This window comes from Athene noctua, chromosome 3 (genome assembly GCF_965140245.1).
Source record: "Athene noctua chromosome 3, bAthNoc1.hap1.1, whole genome shotgun sequence".
NCBI classification, from domain to species: Eukaryota; Metazoa; Chordata; class Aves; order Strigiformes; family Strigidae; genus Athene; species Athene noctua.
Genome location: NC_134039.1, coordinates 1901125 through 1915143, shown reverse-complemented (window position 1 = coordinate 1915143; position 14019 = coordinate 1901125). Strand labels below are relative to the sequence as shown.

At 43.4% G+C, this 14019-nt stretch overlaps 1 protein-coding gene across 3 annotated transcripts in view; it reads right to left on the bottom strand.

The window, feature by feature from the left end:
- LOC141958827 (proline-rich protein 5-like) overlaps positions 1 to 14019 on the bottom strand; it is a 213013-nt gene that overhangs the window by 17558 nt on the left and 181436 nt on the right. For all 3 annotated transcript variants that reach the window (XM_074901746.1, XM_074901748.1, XM_074901747.1), the window contains one exon: positions 5248 to 5321. In XM_074901746.1, coding sequence (XP_074757847.1) covers positions 5248 to 5321 — 74 coding nt within the window. The remainder of the gene's footprint in view (positions 1 to 5247; positions 5322 to 14019) is intronic.

Sequence of the window (14019 nt, the reverse complement as noted above, 5' to 3'; positions counted from 1 at the left end):
AAACGGTAGTTAGAAGTGACAGTCCCCATTTACAGTCTCACCTCAGCACAGAAGAGGTTGCTGAGGACACGCAGGGACAGAATAACCAGACAAAGAACATAACTACTCTGTGGCATAAGCTGGGCTTTTTGGAGAGAAGGGCCTATGAGCAAAGCATCCAGATCATCACCACCGAAGGAATGACACCAGGTTAGAAACACTTATGAACTATACTGACAAAAGAATGAATATTCCATTAACCAAGACAATTTCTGATGGCATGGTAGATAAGGTAGTACACACACACACACACACACACAACCCACCACCACCACCAAATATTATTTAGTGCAAGTGCAAGCCAAGCCTTGCATTTATAAACTTGATAGAAGAACAGGTTGTGGTTTTGAGGCTGAGCATAGAAAAAAAAAAGCACCCTCTGGTTTGCTGGTTACTATGAAGATCTAGTCAGAAATGTGTTATGTTAAACCCACCCTTCCTCTCTGGCCTGAATAAATCATCAGTTGGGTTCAGGATGATACCAACATCTTACTTCTGAAATGAAGAGCACTCCTCGCTTTGGTCCAGAAGATGAACTCTGAGGCTTAGTTTGAATGAGCTGATGATTTTCTAAGCTACTCAGAACTCATTTCAGGAAACCAATTCTTCCCTGTGAAGGTTAGCAGGAACTGAACTCAAGCATTTTTAAAATCCGGTATTAAATTCAGTATTAAAAACTTCAAAAACATTTTTCACTCTAAAGTGGAGCTAGAATGGAAGCGGCGAAACGGCTACTTTCTTTTCCTTTGTGGAAAAAATAACATGAAAAGTATTACAGAAATTAAGAAACTTAGTTTACTCTGTTTATTGTAATAGTGTCTGAGGTGGCAACCACAGTAGATTATATAATACGAACAGATGTAGAGGAATCTCGGCTTATGATAGATTCTTTAGTCTTTGTTAAGGCTCTGGGTGACTTATAACTGGATCCTGTGAGAGTCATCTTTCTCAGAAACAGCTATCCAAACATGCAGTCGGATAAATATACGAGGAAGAAACCCACACTCACTGTCATAATGTTCATTTGGCTGTTGGGGATGAGGACGTGCTTGCTGCTGTCAGAGCCAGAGCCCACTCAATAACTCGTAACAAGAAGGGGAGTTTTGGCTCATTTGTACAGATGAAGAGGCCTCCACACTGGGAAGAACACTTCTGCCAACAGCGTTGTCTGAAACTGAGGCAGAAAATTTAAACATCAAGGAGAAAAATATGTGACATGAAGCGCTCTGTCAAAGGGACTGGAGGCTTTAAGATGAAAAAGGCTGGGTGAACTTTAGAAATGGGAAATTTTCTTAGCCTGGTAGGTACTACTGAAGGCTGGTGCCTGGTTTGAGTACACCACAGCTCCTGCATCAGATCTGGTCAAGAAGTAAGAGCCTGAGCAGTCCGGAGTGGACTGAATGGATGTCAGAGGGTCTCTGATGTTTTAAGAAATCTGCAAAACGGTGATCGAAGTCAGAGCTTCAGAAAACTGATTTCAGGTACGTAGATGTGAAAACGCAGCGATGGGAAGAAAGAGTGGAAATACGGCACCGGGGGGCGAAACCCAAACCCCTCTCCCTGCTAATTCTGCAAGGCTGGAAACTATGCCAAAATCAAATGGAATGGGGTAGTGACAGTGAATTTTTGTCACTTCCGGAAGATGAACTGCAGCTTTCGCTGCGCTCACGGCCGCGTCTGGAGTGCAAAGAAGGCTGCCAGTCACCTCCCGGGGCTGTCAGCACGGGAACCGACACGCGCTGGAGCTGACGGCAGAACTGAGATATTCCAGATTTGGAGAAAGAGTTAAAATCGTAGCAGACAGCAGGTACAACAGATACCTGCACACTTATAATCAAGTGCAAAAAAATGCATGTCTATCACCCACTGCTTAACAGCCTTGGCATGGCAGGTACTTGGCTTTCAAGCATCAGCTGGCTGAGAATGTCAGAAAACACTCTACCTGACAAGCCATCTCTCCTTAGAAATCTGGTTTGTGGAGATCTCCTTATGATAGGGGATATGACAGCTCTGAGCAAACCCGGGCTTGGTTGGAAAATATCAACGTTGACAGAGCCCGTGTCCTTCCTTCTTGGGGGCACAGAAGGACAGAGAGCTGGGGAAAAAATGAGATGGTCCGGCTAGCAAGTGTGGGGCTGAGCTACCTCTCAGTGGTAGAGCCAGCACTACCACCCCACAAGGGCTTTGCTCAGAAGTATCATCACATTTCCTCAGAGACTATCCTTTACAAACTGTGCTGATACTGCACTCAACAGATGAGATCTTAGCCAAAAAAAGAGACGAAGTTTGGAGAAAACCCAAGGATGATTACTCCTTTCAGAATAACAAACATTTCATCTAGGAGAAAATCTGCAATGACAAGGTTGAGCAACCCTTTCCTTTATCACAACCATGAGAGCTAAAACTCGTGGGTTTTTTCCCCTGTACTTGCGCAGTTGACGTTGCTCAGACTCAGTAACCGGTGAGAGGGAAGAGTATGGCACTGGTGCAATGTGATGAGACAAAACACCCAGGAAGAACAAAAGCAAGGTATGGAGGAGGTTTAGTGTCAGATCAGTGCAAGAATTACTAGTTACTGGTCACCAGCACAACGTAATGATGGCCATAAAACTAGTTCTTTGAAATCTTTAAATAGGTCCAAGGACGTGCCAGATAGGCAAAGCCCTCCTCCCAAACCCAGCCAAAAGCTTAAAACAATTAACATTTTAGTGACTAAATTTTCACTCCATTTCTAAATAATAACAGCTGTGAGAAGTAATGATGTTAGTCCACATCCACCCTCATTTTAGCTCTCTTGACTCCTGTGATTAGTGAGGAAGAGGTCTTTGCCTATTAGGATAAGCTAAACATATATAAGGATGATTGTTTCATGACATTTTAAAACACGAAAAAAGTCTGGCTTTCATCTGCACATGGGGCATGCACCGATACACTACATAAGCTCTAATTATCCACTTATGATTATAATTACAGGGATTGTCTCAAGCTGCCAGTCACTTGCCTTCAAGATTCTTCACAGTGAACTATTTACATTCCCTGTATCCAAACATAATATTTGACACAAGCTACACCTGCAAAGTTTTCATCAGCAGCACCAGTCTGGAAACAGCACATCCAAACAGCTTTTATGGGCTCGGGTGGAATTCCTGAATTTGGACCTAGAGGCCTTCAGTAAAGACTATTAGGAACTCTTCACCTACTGCACACCAGTTAATAGCAGAACTGGCCCCACTCCAGTCCTTGCCCTTGGCTGCTGCAGGCATTTTGAAGATAATTCAGCCATTTCAAGAGGCAAGGAGCTGGCTGCTCTGTACACAGACATCCCTATGGATGCTACACTCCACTGCTTGCAACCGTAAGCAGGTACCCACTGCAGTGGATCTCCCTCTCATTCTCCTACATGTAGCATTAAATAGGTTCCCTCAAGGTGTGAAACCCCCAGAAAAATAAAACGGGCAGTTATTTGAGGTTCTTATTTACCGTGAGGGAAGCTAAAATATGAAGGAACATAGCCTAGCAACAAGGGCAAGACACTAAGTGTCTAGTCTGTCCTCATTTAAATCAGTATAGTCTTGCATTCATTTAAACAAAGCCAGGATTTCTCTTGAGAATCATCAGGAAAGCTGAGAGGCAATGTTTCTCCTGACTCCCCACTCTTCGTCTTCACAAATGTGAAGCCTACTCAGTACAAGTTTTTGAAAAGTTTAAAATTTCTCACTTCGGGTTCAAATAAACTCAACCTCAGGCCAGACCCTAGTGGCAATATTTAAAATGAACAGAAAACAGAGATGCATGCTATTGGAATACTGAAAGCAAAATTGACCTTGTTCAGAATGACAGCTCAAGGATGCAAATTAAGAAGTGGGAATATTGGGGGATATAGGTTTTGGGTGAGCCTGTCTACAGACAAATATAATTGACTCAAAATTCATATTCTATATTATTTGTGTGCTGTCAATGCAAATAGCTCTTTGAAATGAGGAAAAATCTCAGATAAAATCCATTTAACAGCCATATAGAGATCTATGTCTGTTTTTTGCCTTTTTGCCAATCCTTGAAATTTATTCAAATATCAACCAAACTTAATGGCATATTAAATGCCAACGATGTCTCTTTAAAAAAAAACAAAAACAAAAAAACAACCCAACCTGAATCAAACACATTTTGATTTTCTTCATTTGACACACCTATTAAAAATTCACACCCTTCTTTCAGGGATCTTGGGAATCATTCCCAGTTCCACCACTGTGTAATGCTGTGCTAGTCACATAACTGTGTCATGCTCTGTTCTTGTTCTGTCACCTGTAAGATAAATGTACCTAGGCTATTGATTTGGAACTGTAAGATTTAGCAAACATTTGTGAAACTTTGAGGCCTTGGAACACAAAGGGCTATGGAAATCTTGCTGTGACAGCCTTAAAAACCAGGGATCAAAATGCAAAAATCACATTACAATAGGAAAAGGGAGTTTCAAGACCAGAGCCTTATCTCTGACTTTCTCCCTGCCTGTGCCGCTGCCCCTGCGCAGGGAACACAGAGCACTTTCCCTACAGACAGCACCTGAGCTTTGGTCCTTGGTGTTGGCCAGGTGTGCACTGGGGAGCTCAGGGGCAGGGCTGGCAGTTCGAAGTTTACCCTTTCTCTGCCCTCCACATAAAGGCGACACAGGGCACTCGGATTTGGATGCTTCCATTTTAAATACAGGTCTGTGTAAATTGTATCTCTAAGGTAACTACAGATAGGAACTGCAGTCAAAGGGTTTGTAAGTGCCAGTATCAATCTTTTGTGAAGGGAGGACTTGAGGCTTACTCCAGCAAAACATGTTTCTTCAACGAGCTTTTATGGCCACTGGTTCTATAAAAACAGAACTTCTCGTGGATTTTTACCTGGGAGTTCTACATAAACCCAACAATATGATACTGGGTGATCGTGTGTATTTCAAGACATCTTCTCTCATTTGCTATTCCCTAATCTAATCCCAAAGGCAGAAAGTTTTCTGTTTTTTTTCCATAGTGGGACAATAATCCAATAATAAGTATTCCCTATCCATCAAAGACCCGAATGGCAGTGCCCAGTGGCCACTCGTTTCAGGATTTAAACACATCTTGTGTAGCTGCAAACTTTGCTGAATCGGGCACCGAGCTTTAGAGAGTTTCATAGTACTGTCCTTGTTCTGAAAGACATATCCCCTTTTGACACAAAACTCACCTTTGCTTTTCAGGTAGGATACAGTTTCCTTCATTACTGGGGGGATTAGTTCGCCTTTATTTTTGTCCTTGATACTGTTAGGAAAGAAGAAAAAAATAACAGCCTTAAAATGGCAATAATAGACAAAGAGTCAAACCCAAGACAGAACGGTCTCAGCAAAAACCTGAGAGATAATACGTTAAATTCCACAAATTAAGGAGCCCACACCTCGGTGCCTGCACCAAACACAAGAGTCCTCCACAACTCGATCAGGTGCTGAATGAGCCTCTGGAACAGGGGACTTGGATTTCTATTCAAAGAGACATTCCTAAAGGCTCTCTTCTCACTAGCCAAGCTGTATGACTGCAGCGGCGCCGAGTGATGGCCAAGGGCCAAGGCCAAAGCAGCAGAACTCTGTTTCAGACTAACTTTGCCCCACTTGAGCTTGGTTTTGCTCCCTTGCTTGGCATGCTCCAGCAAGGAAGGAGTTGCAGTGAATGCTTTAGAATAAGTCTTGATCAAGGGATGCTGCAAGTTTAGGAGCCTTTTATCATGCAGATTTTTCTTTGTCATTTGTCTCTTTCTAAGCCACAGTGTATGTATAATTAAAAGGATATTGTACTATTTATTTTGAAGGCAAAGTGTTGCAGTGAGATTATTAACGCTCTGAATGATTCCCATGAAATAAGATTTCTTTCTCTTTCATGAGTGAACAGTTGAGGCAAAAAATTGAACATAGCATTTTCTTGATCTAGACAGTGCAAAAAATTCTGCAATTATCTTTCTTATTTAAAAAAAAAAAAAGTCTTTGGCAGTTTAAAAAGTATAACAAAAGAGACGGTCAGTATCTGCTGAATATTCTGCTACAGTTTTACAGTAATCAACAAAACAAGAAAGGACCAATCTCAAATTTTGAAGTGGACTTAATATACATTTATCTGTACAATTTCATTATCTGATATTTAAAAGGTGACCAAGTTTTACTGGCAAACCCTAAAGCTCCAGCACAGAACAGCATGGAGGTCAGTGACTGTATCAGGAGAGGCTGCAAATGCTGCAGCTCATCCACAAGAAGCATGAGATGTAAACTCAGCCTTAATCTAGTGCTGAGCTTGTGCCTCTGAGGTGGGTTGACACTGGCTGGACAGCAGGTGCCCACCACAGCCCCTCCATCACTCCCCTCCTCAGCTGGACACGGGAGAGAAAATACAATGAAAAGCTCAAAGGTGGAGATAAGGGCAGGGAGAGATCACTCAGCAATTACTGTCACGGGTAAAATAGACTCGACTTGGGGAAAATTAATTTAATTTATTGCCAATCAAATCAGAGTAGGGTAATGAGAAAAATAAAACCAAATCTTAAAACACCTTCCTCCCCCTCACCCTTCCCTTGTTCCCAGGCTCAACTTTACTCCCAAATTCTCCACCTCCTCCTCCTCCCGAGTGACGCAGCAGTGCAGGGAACAGGGGTTGTGGTCAGTTCATCACCCCTTGTCTCTGCTGCTCCTTCCTCCTCAGGGGCAGGACTCCTCACACTCCTCCCCTGCTCCAGCGTGGGTCCCTTCCCTGGGGTCACAGCTCCTGCCAGGAGCCTGCTCCAGCCTGGGCTCCCCACGGGCTCAGAGCCCCTTGGGGCATCCCCCTGCTCCGGCGTGGGGTCCCCCCTGGGCTGCAGGTGGGTCTCTGCTCCCCCGTGGGCCTCCAGGGGGGCAGGGCACAGCTGCCTCACCGTGGTCTTCATCACTTCATCACATCTCTGCTCCGGCGCCTGGAGCACCTCCTGCCCCTCCTCCTGCCCTGCCCTTGGTGCCTGCAGGGTTTTCTCTCACATATTCTCACTCCTCTCTCAGCTGCAGTTGCACATTTTTTTCCCCATTCTTAAATATTATCCCAGAGGCGCTGCCACCGGGGCTGATGGGCTCGGCCTTGGCCAGCGGCGGCTCGTCTGGGACACGGGGGCAGCTTCTGGCACCTTCTGACAGAAGCCACCCCTGTAGCCCCCCGGCTACCAAAACCTGGCCATGCAAACCCAATGTAGCCTGCAAAGGAGAATTATTCTTAAGGGCTGTTTCTTTTCTAAGTCCTGTGATTTCTTCTCTTCCTGTCTACGTTTGTGAATTACGTTACTAACACAACTGATAATAACTGAAGTGTATTTGATACAGCTTCCGTAACACTGCTGCATGGAAGCAGCGACCCAGTATTGCATTTAGTGTTCACACTACACAAAAACTACTTTAAAATAAACGTTACAGCGACCCAGTATTGCATTTAGTGTTCACACTACACAAAAACTACTTTAAAATAAATGTTACAGCGACCCAGTATTGCATTTAGTGTTCACACTACACAAAAACTACTTTAAAATAAACGTTACAGCAACATAAGTCAGCATGGAGCAGTAGGGAAATTGTCAAATCCGCCCCCCTCCTCCTGTTTGTTGTCCCCACACCCGTGAAGGGAGTTAGAACAACCTGTGTAGGGTGGTTAACTCTGCATCTCCCAGCTAAGGAGGTTGGTCACCCCTAGCTTCACGTATGGGGGTGGGAGGGGTGACCCTCCAACAGGAAGGCTTGGAGCAGGACCGTGACTTAGGTACTGAATCACCCCGTGGTTTTGCCTCCCTACTCAGAGACTGTCTGGGGAATAGACTCCATGCTATTTGGTTATTCAGCCAAACACTGCGATCTCATTCATCACTCAGGGACACAGTGCTGAGCCACCAGTGCCGGTTCTTCCAGTTAGTTCCACTGCCCACCCAGTCCTACTCTTCCTCTTTCCTATTTTCAGTACCCAATCTCTTACCAGGCACCAACGTCTGTACATCTGTATGTTATCCAGATTCTCCTAGACCGTATTTTCTTTCCTCTGCTGTGCTTATTTTGTGTGCCACTTCCCCATGTGCTATACAAAACAATGCAACTTGTTACCTGAGTGTAATAAACTCGTTATTCCAGCTCCCAGAGCTCGTTCAGCTATTTCATATACCTAGACCAACCTGCTGTCTGAAAGGAAATAAATTGTTCCCTCAGCTGTAGAACTAATGAAGTTGATGTGCCATGGATTTGTATCCTACGTCCTACCTCTTTCCTCATCACAGTAATCCAAGATCATTCCCTTATGTCATCTAGAACCTCACTTCCCTTACAGAGTATTTTCACTTCCTTCCCTCACCTCTCTGTCTCCTCTTTCCTCATCAGGTGAGGAGCAGCTCGTAACTAAATCCCCATCTAAACACTAACTGGTGCCAGCAGACCAAAGACAACAGAAGAGTGAATTCTTGCTACCGTTTCTCTCCTTCCAGGCAATGTTTTTTAAAAGCTTGTAGCATTTGTGAGAGCTCCACTCCTCTGTCAAATTTGGTTGACATAAGCCCATAGCTCTTCTGTGAACCTTACTAAAAATCAATCTATTGAACAGTTTTTTCCTGCTCTTTTTCAACAAAGCATCCATACCAAAATCTAAAGTGTAGAAATTCAGTCCTGCTCTGTGTGTGGGTTAATACTACTTTGTGGACACTGCTGTACCTACTCCTAATAGGAACTGTTTAGGAAAGGGGATATTTCCTTGATGTAAACAGACATGGGAATTTTGATAAAAAATACAGTGAAGTTTCACAAAACCATGCTCACAACATAATTTTAAACATTTGACCAAATAAATTCTACACTGTATGCAACGCATTTGCAGGAAGAAAAAGACTAGCAGCAAGGAACGAATTTAATTCAGATATTCCTAAAGTATGATCCTGAAGTATGTTAGTAATTCTCATCATTTGCTGCTGCCTGCAAGTATGATCTTTAGATGAAATGATACAATTTCTTGTCACACACTGGCAAGGCACCATTAATTTCAATATGAAGCAGCAGTGGACTTGCTGGAGTAATCATTCTCTGCAGTATCATAACAACATGAAAATGGCCAGAAGAAAGATTTATGACCTGACTTGTAAGACCAAGTCCAGCCTCAATCTTCCCCATTATCACAGATGTCTTAGGAGAGTTAAACCAGAGGCCATAAGCACCTCATGAAAAAACCTCACTGATTAGAGAAGGCCATGGCTCGAAGCGCTACCAATGCCGAGTTTATGACCTCGTCCTCAGAGCAGCATCCTCTGCTGAGAAGCAGGTGCCTCAGCAAAATCTCTCTCCTAGCAGCAAACTCCTCTCAGCCATTTCAGGATAGGCATCCCGTCACTCCTAGGTTCTCCTGCTCCCTCCAGTTTCACCAGTCTGCCAGCAGTTCCCTGCCTGCTGGTGACACTGTTGGAGCAGGTGGTCAGCGTTGGTGTCACAACCACGCAGGAGTTGTGCAGTGCTCTCAGATCAGCTCTGAGACCCAAGGGAGGGGAGGGGAGGGTTGGGTTGGGTTGGGTTGGGTTGGGTTGGGTTGGGTTGGGTTGGGTTCCCTTCCCTTCCCTTCCCTTCCCTTCCCTTCCCTTCCCTTCCCTTCCCTTCCCTTCCCTTCCCTTCCCTTAAATTAACATGTAACTTTGCCTCAGTAGCAAGACCTCTCGACACCAGCCTCTACAAAAGGGCCCCAGCGAAGGGGACAGAGCCACGCAAACCCCGAACACATGAACCCCTGACCCTGCTCCCACAGGCAGCTGCTGCACATCAACCGTTTCCTCCCGCAGCAGATCCATGTGGTGTAATAACACAAAATAAAACCGTGCAGCCCCGTTAATCAACGAGCCTTGCTCACAAAGCCCATGAAGAAGGAAGTTCTTGGGGTTCTTTGCGTAGCGTGAAACGCTGAACTCCTCAGTGACATGATATCCCCTGGTAAGGGACTAAACAAGAAATGGGGCGGGTAGATGAGTTCACTGCCAAGGTCAATGTTTGGGATACCAGTGAGAAAAAGCCTACAGAAAATCAAGGTAAGGGAAAAACACCCCACATTTATTTTAGCCTTTCTAATAGGGGAGTTACAACACACTCCCTGTGTGTCAAATATTTTTGCTTTGTGTATTCAGATCAGTACCCTGAACATTTAGGGCAACTTTTATTAAAATTAGTCGAAAGCCTAATTCACTTAAATGGGAACATCATCAAGACTTTAATTTGCTTGGAAGCTGTTACATCTTTATTATTGACAATTTAAGCTCATGGAACCCATTCTCAGTCTCTCTGAAGTTGCACTGATTGTTTTTGCTTTCTTACAGCTGCTCACTCCAGAGGCACCAAATAGCAACCCAGCAGCTTTTTATAAATGTTTTCTAATTATTATTGTTACCCATAAATGTGTTTCCCATTTCAGTGTATAAATAGCAAACTGATTATTTACAGCACTTGCTCCCGCTGAGCACTAGTTTATCTGTCAGAGAGGTGAGACAAATAACCGGGCTATAATTTGTAATAATAAAACCTACACATAATTTTTCTTTTTCTAGGAAAAAAGATACAGTTTCTGCACTTCTACTCTTTTCTACAGGATTCCTGTTTCCCTTGAAGGAAAGGTTCTGTTCCCAGTACAATGAGAGGTCCCTGAGATAAATGGTATTTTAAAATAGAGTAAGATATTCAACAAAAATCAAATGCAAAGGATTGTTGTGTCTCGGCAATACTGGGGGAGGCTGGGATGTGTATTTTCATAGCGTTTCACAATGTGGGACACAGCGTTCAGCTTCCTGGACCTAAGGTGACAGAAAATATTAGGGACATTACTTCAGCTAATGTAAATCAGACCAGCTCAGAGGTCAATGAAATTACACCTCTATCTTCTCTTTGTGGATCCTGTCAAGTCATCTGCATTTTTCTTGCCTTGTTGGGGCTGGCGTGATGAGCAGCTGTGCTTTATGATGGACAATGCAAACTGACACCGGGGATCAGGCACCAGGACGGGCAATTTGAAAGGAGAGAGAGATCTCTCTCTGCTCCAGAGATGAGCAGAACACAGCGTTTCAGCACACAGTACAGTTTTCTGCAGCGGATTCACAGATCTGAATCGTATTGCAGCAACGTGTCAGATTCAAGAGGGATCTATTCTGGTAACCACAGTAGCCAGGGAGAAGGAGTACTCCCTACTGTAGGATGTATGATTAGTTACTGCAACGTGTTATATATCCAGTGACTCATTTCTAGACAGCGGACAGTTATCACAAAAGGCCTTTACACATGGTTCTGAAGTGTCATTAAGTATTCTTGTCTGATAATCTTCCTCTCTCTTTGCTTTTCCTCTCCTTTTCATTTTTTCCCTGCTGAGACACGCTGAGATTTGGTTTAGAATGCATTCTTCCTCCCTGGTCACGCATGCACAGCATGCACAAGCGGAAAGATTATGACCAAAAGGAAAGCACCCTGAAATGTTTATGATAACAATTCAACAAGCACGAGCTGTACATTTGTGGCAATTTTGTGCATTTTTTTCTCTGCCCCCTCTCCCCATCCGTGGCAAGAAACGCAGAACATTTCCTGTCTTCTCACAAAAGATGTTTAATTTTGGAATTTAAAACCAATCGGAGAAAACAGAACAATGTCACCAGCTAGTCAAGGTCAACTCTGTGCTCTGTGCTGGAGCTCAGCTGTAGCCTTCCCTGATTACAGAGGCAATCGGGTGCAGCACCAGGGGTTTATAGGCGCTCGCTGAACAGGCAGCAGAGGACAACGATGCTGCCTGGCCCAAACAGTCAAGTATTAATTCCTTTCAAGTGTTGCGTATTTAGGAAGCTTCATTCATGCATTATAACTTTATTTATCTGATCAACAGAAGCAGAGGGTCCCCCAAATTCTGCCTTGCCTTTTAAAAATGTAAAACCTTTACTAACGGCTTTTAGAATGAGAATCCTACTTTCCACCCTGACATGCAGTGCAAACGAGTCAGGATATATTCCGAATAGCTAATTCTTGCTGCTCTACATTTTGTGTGTGAAGGTAGCATTGCTGAAAGAACAGAGAAATAGTCTTGCTATATCAACACAATACATGAACATCCTTTGAAATGTCTGGATTTATAAAAGCGAGAGCTACTGGTGAGCAAGAGAAAGTCATTTTCACAGCACTGTGCAAGTCTCTGATCACTACAAGCTGGGACACTATACCCGAGGAATTCTTGCTGTAGGCTTGCCCTGTGCTAAGACTGCTCCCATCTGCTATTGCCCTCTATTGGAGACATGATGTGAGGCTTGATAAACCTTTCAACCAGCTCCTAAGGGTTGTTACTCCCCTCATGCTATCCGCACATAAGAAGCTTCAATTATTAAGTTAGAGGAGGACATAATAAACACTAAACATGCAAATTATCCCACCCACTCTGCGCTACATATTCTTAAGTACCTGTCAAATCTGAGCACGGATTCCCTTTACGTTATAAGTGGAAAAATTAAGCGTGGACAAAACTTCCTCAGGGGGACTGTTCCGTCTGAAATCCCCACGAAGATGCACATTAGTTTCAGTTGTGTTCTTTTATATTTTCAAGAAAATCATATAGCTTTTAGCGGTAATTCAAACCTTTAAAGGTGCGATTTGGCAGCCAGGCAATCCGGGCTGGGGATCAAAATGCTGCAGAAAGACTGTCTGTCGTTCAGCAAACTGGGCAAGGCTGCTCTGTACGCGTAGACATAAAAAATTATAGGGAGAAAGCAAATATTCTTTAGTCCCCTCCACTTTAGAATAAAGACATCCTATAAAACAACCCTGGATGACTTAATTGCCTTTGCTAAGCTCATTTATTACTGTTTGAATAACTGTAGTTTCAGTGGAAACTTCAGGACATTTTGGTACTAGATTTAAGTTCTAGCTGCAAAGACCAAATTATTGAGTCCTCGCAGGAGCTCACAATAAGGAAGGTTTTCCACTTCACATCTGTGCCTAACATAAAGCACATGCTTAAATCCCAAACAAGCAAATGCAAATAAAGCTGGACAGCCATTTAAGATGAAGTCAGCTTGGTGTGTGTTTGGTTTTTTCTTCCCCACAAAGAGCTCAGCGTGACACTGAGGGGTTAAAGAGATCAGATGCAGCCACTTTAAATTCAGATTTTGGATCCTGAGTGGATGGGGGTAACATATGAAAGAAAAGTTTTGAACTAACCTGATAATAAGCCCTCCAGCCTGCTCATAAATTATACCCAATTCAGTATAGATTACATTTCAAAGAATTATACTCCCAGCTCTCACAGACCTTCCATGATTTTTAAATGCCCAGTTGCCTTATGTCATTTTGAAAATCTGACTCCACAAGGTTAAAGATGTCTTTGTGAGTTAACAGATTCCTCCAAGATGAGGCACTAGTCCCAGACACTCATTTATCAGTGTCTACATGGAAACTTCCTCCAGCATCATTTTACTGTCCTAACAAAACATGCTTTTTTTTCCCCCATGCCTGATGGACAAAAGTGAGATATTTTGTACCAACGCTTAAGTCACTTTTTGCTCTTCTGGTTTCTAATTATAGCTCTGGAAAGCAACTGTATTAACTAATATAACTGAGAAAAAAGTTAAATGAGGAAGTGTTACCAGAGAGAGCATTGCCTGCTGCTTTTAGCGAGGCACATTCAAAAGGGTATGGCTTTACCCCCTCCCACAGCCAGAAGTCATTGGGATACCATTATCAAGCATCTTGGCAAAATTTGGCCATCTACAAGGGCTCTGGATAAATCCCATTCACCAATCTCTTACTGACTGAATCAAAATCATCATCCCAGAAGCACTGAATCTGATGAAACCTCAGGCCTATAGGCCTTACAATTTCTTTTCCTAAGCTAAAGAAAAAGACTCCACAGAGAAGCAGTTCTTTAACGACAGTAGCTTTATCCCAGCAGCATCCCTGACAGTACAATTTTTACTAACTGTAGT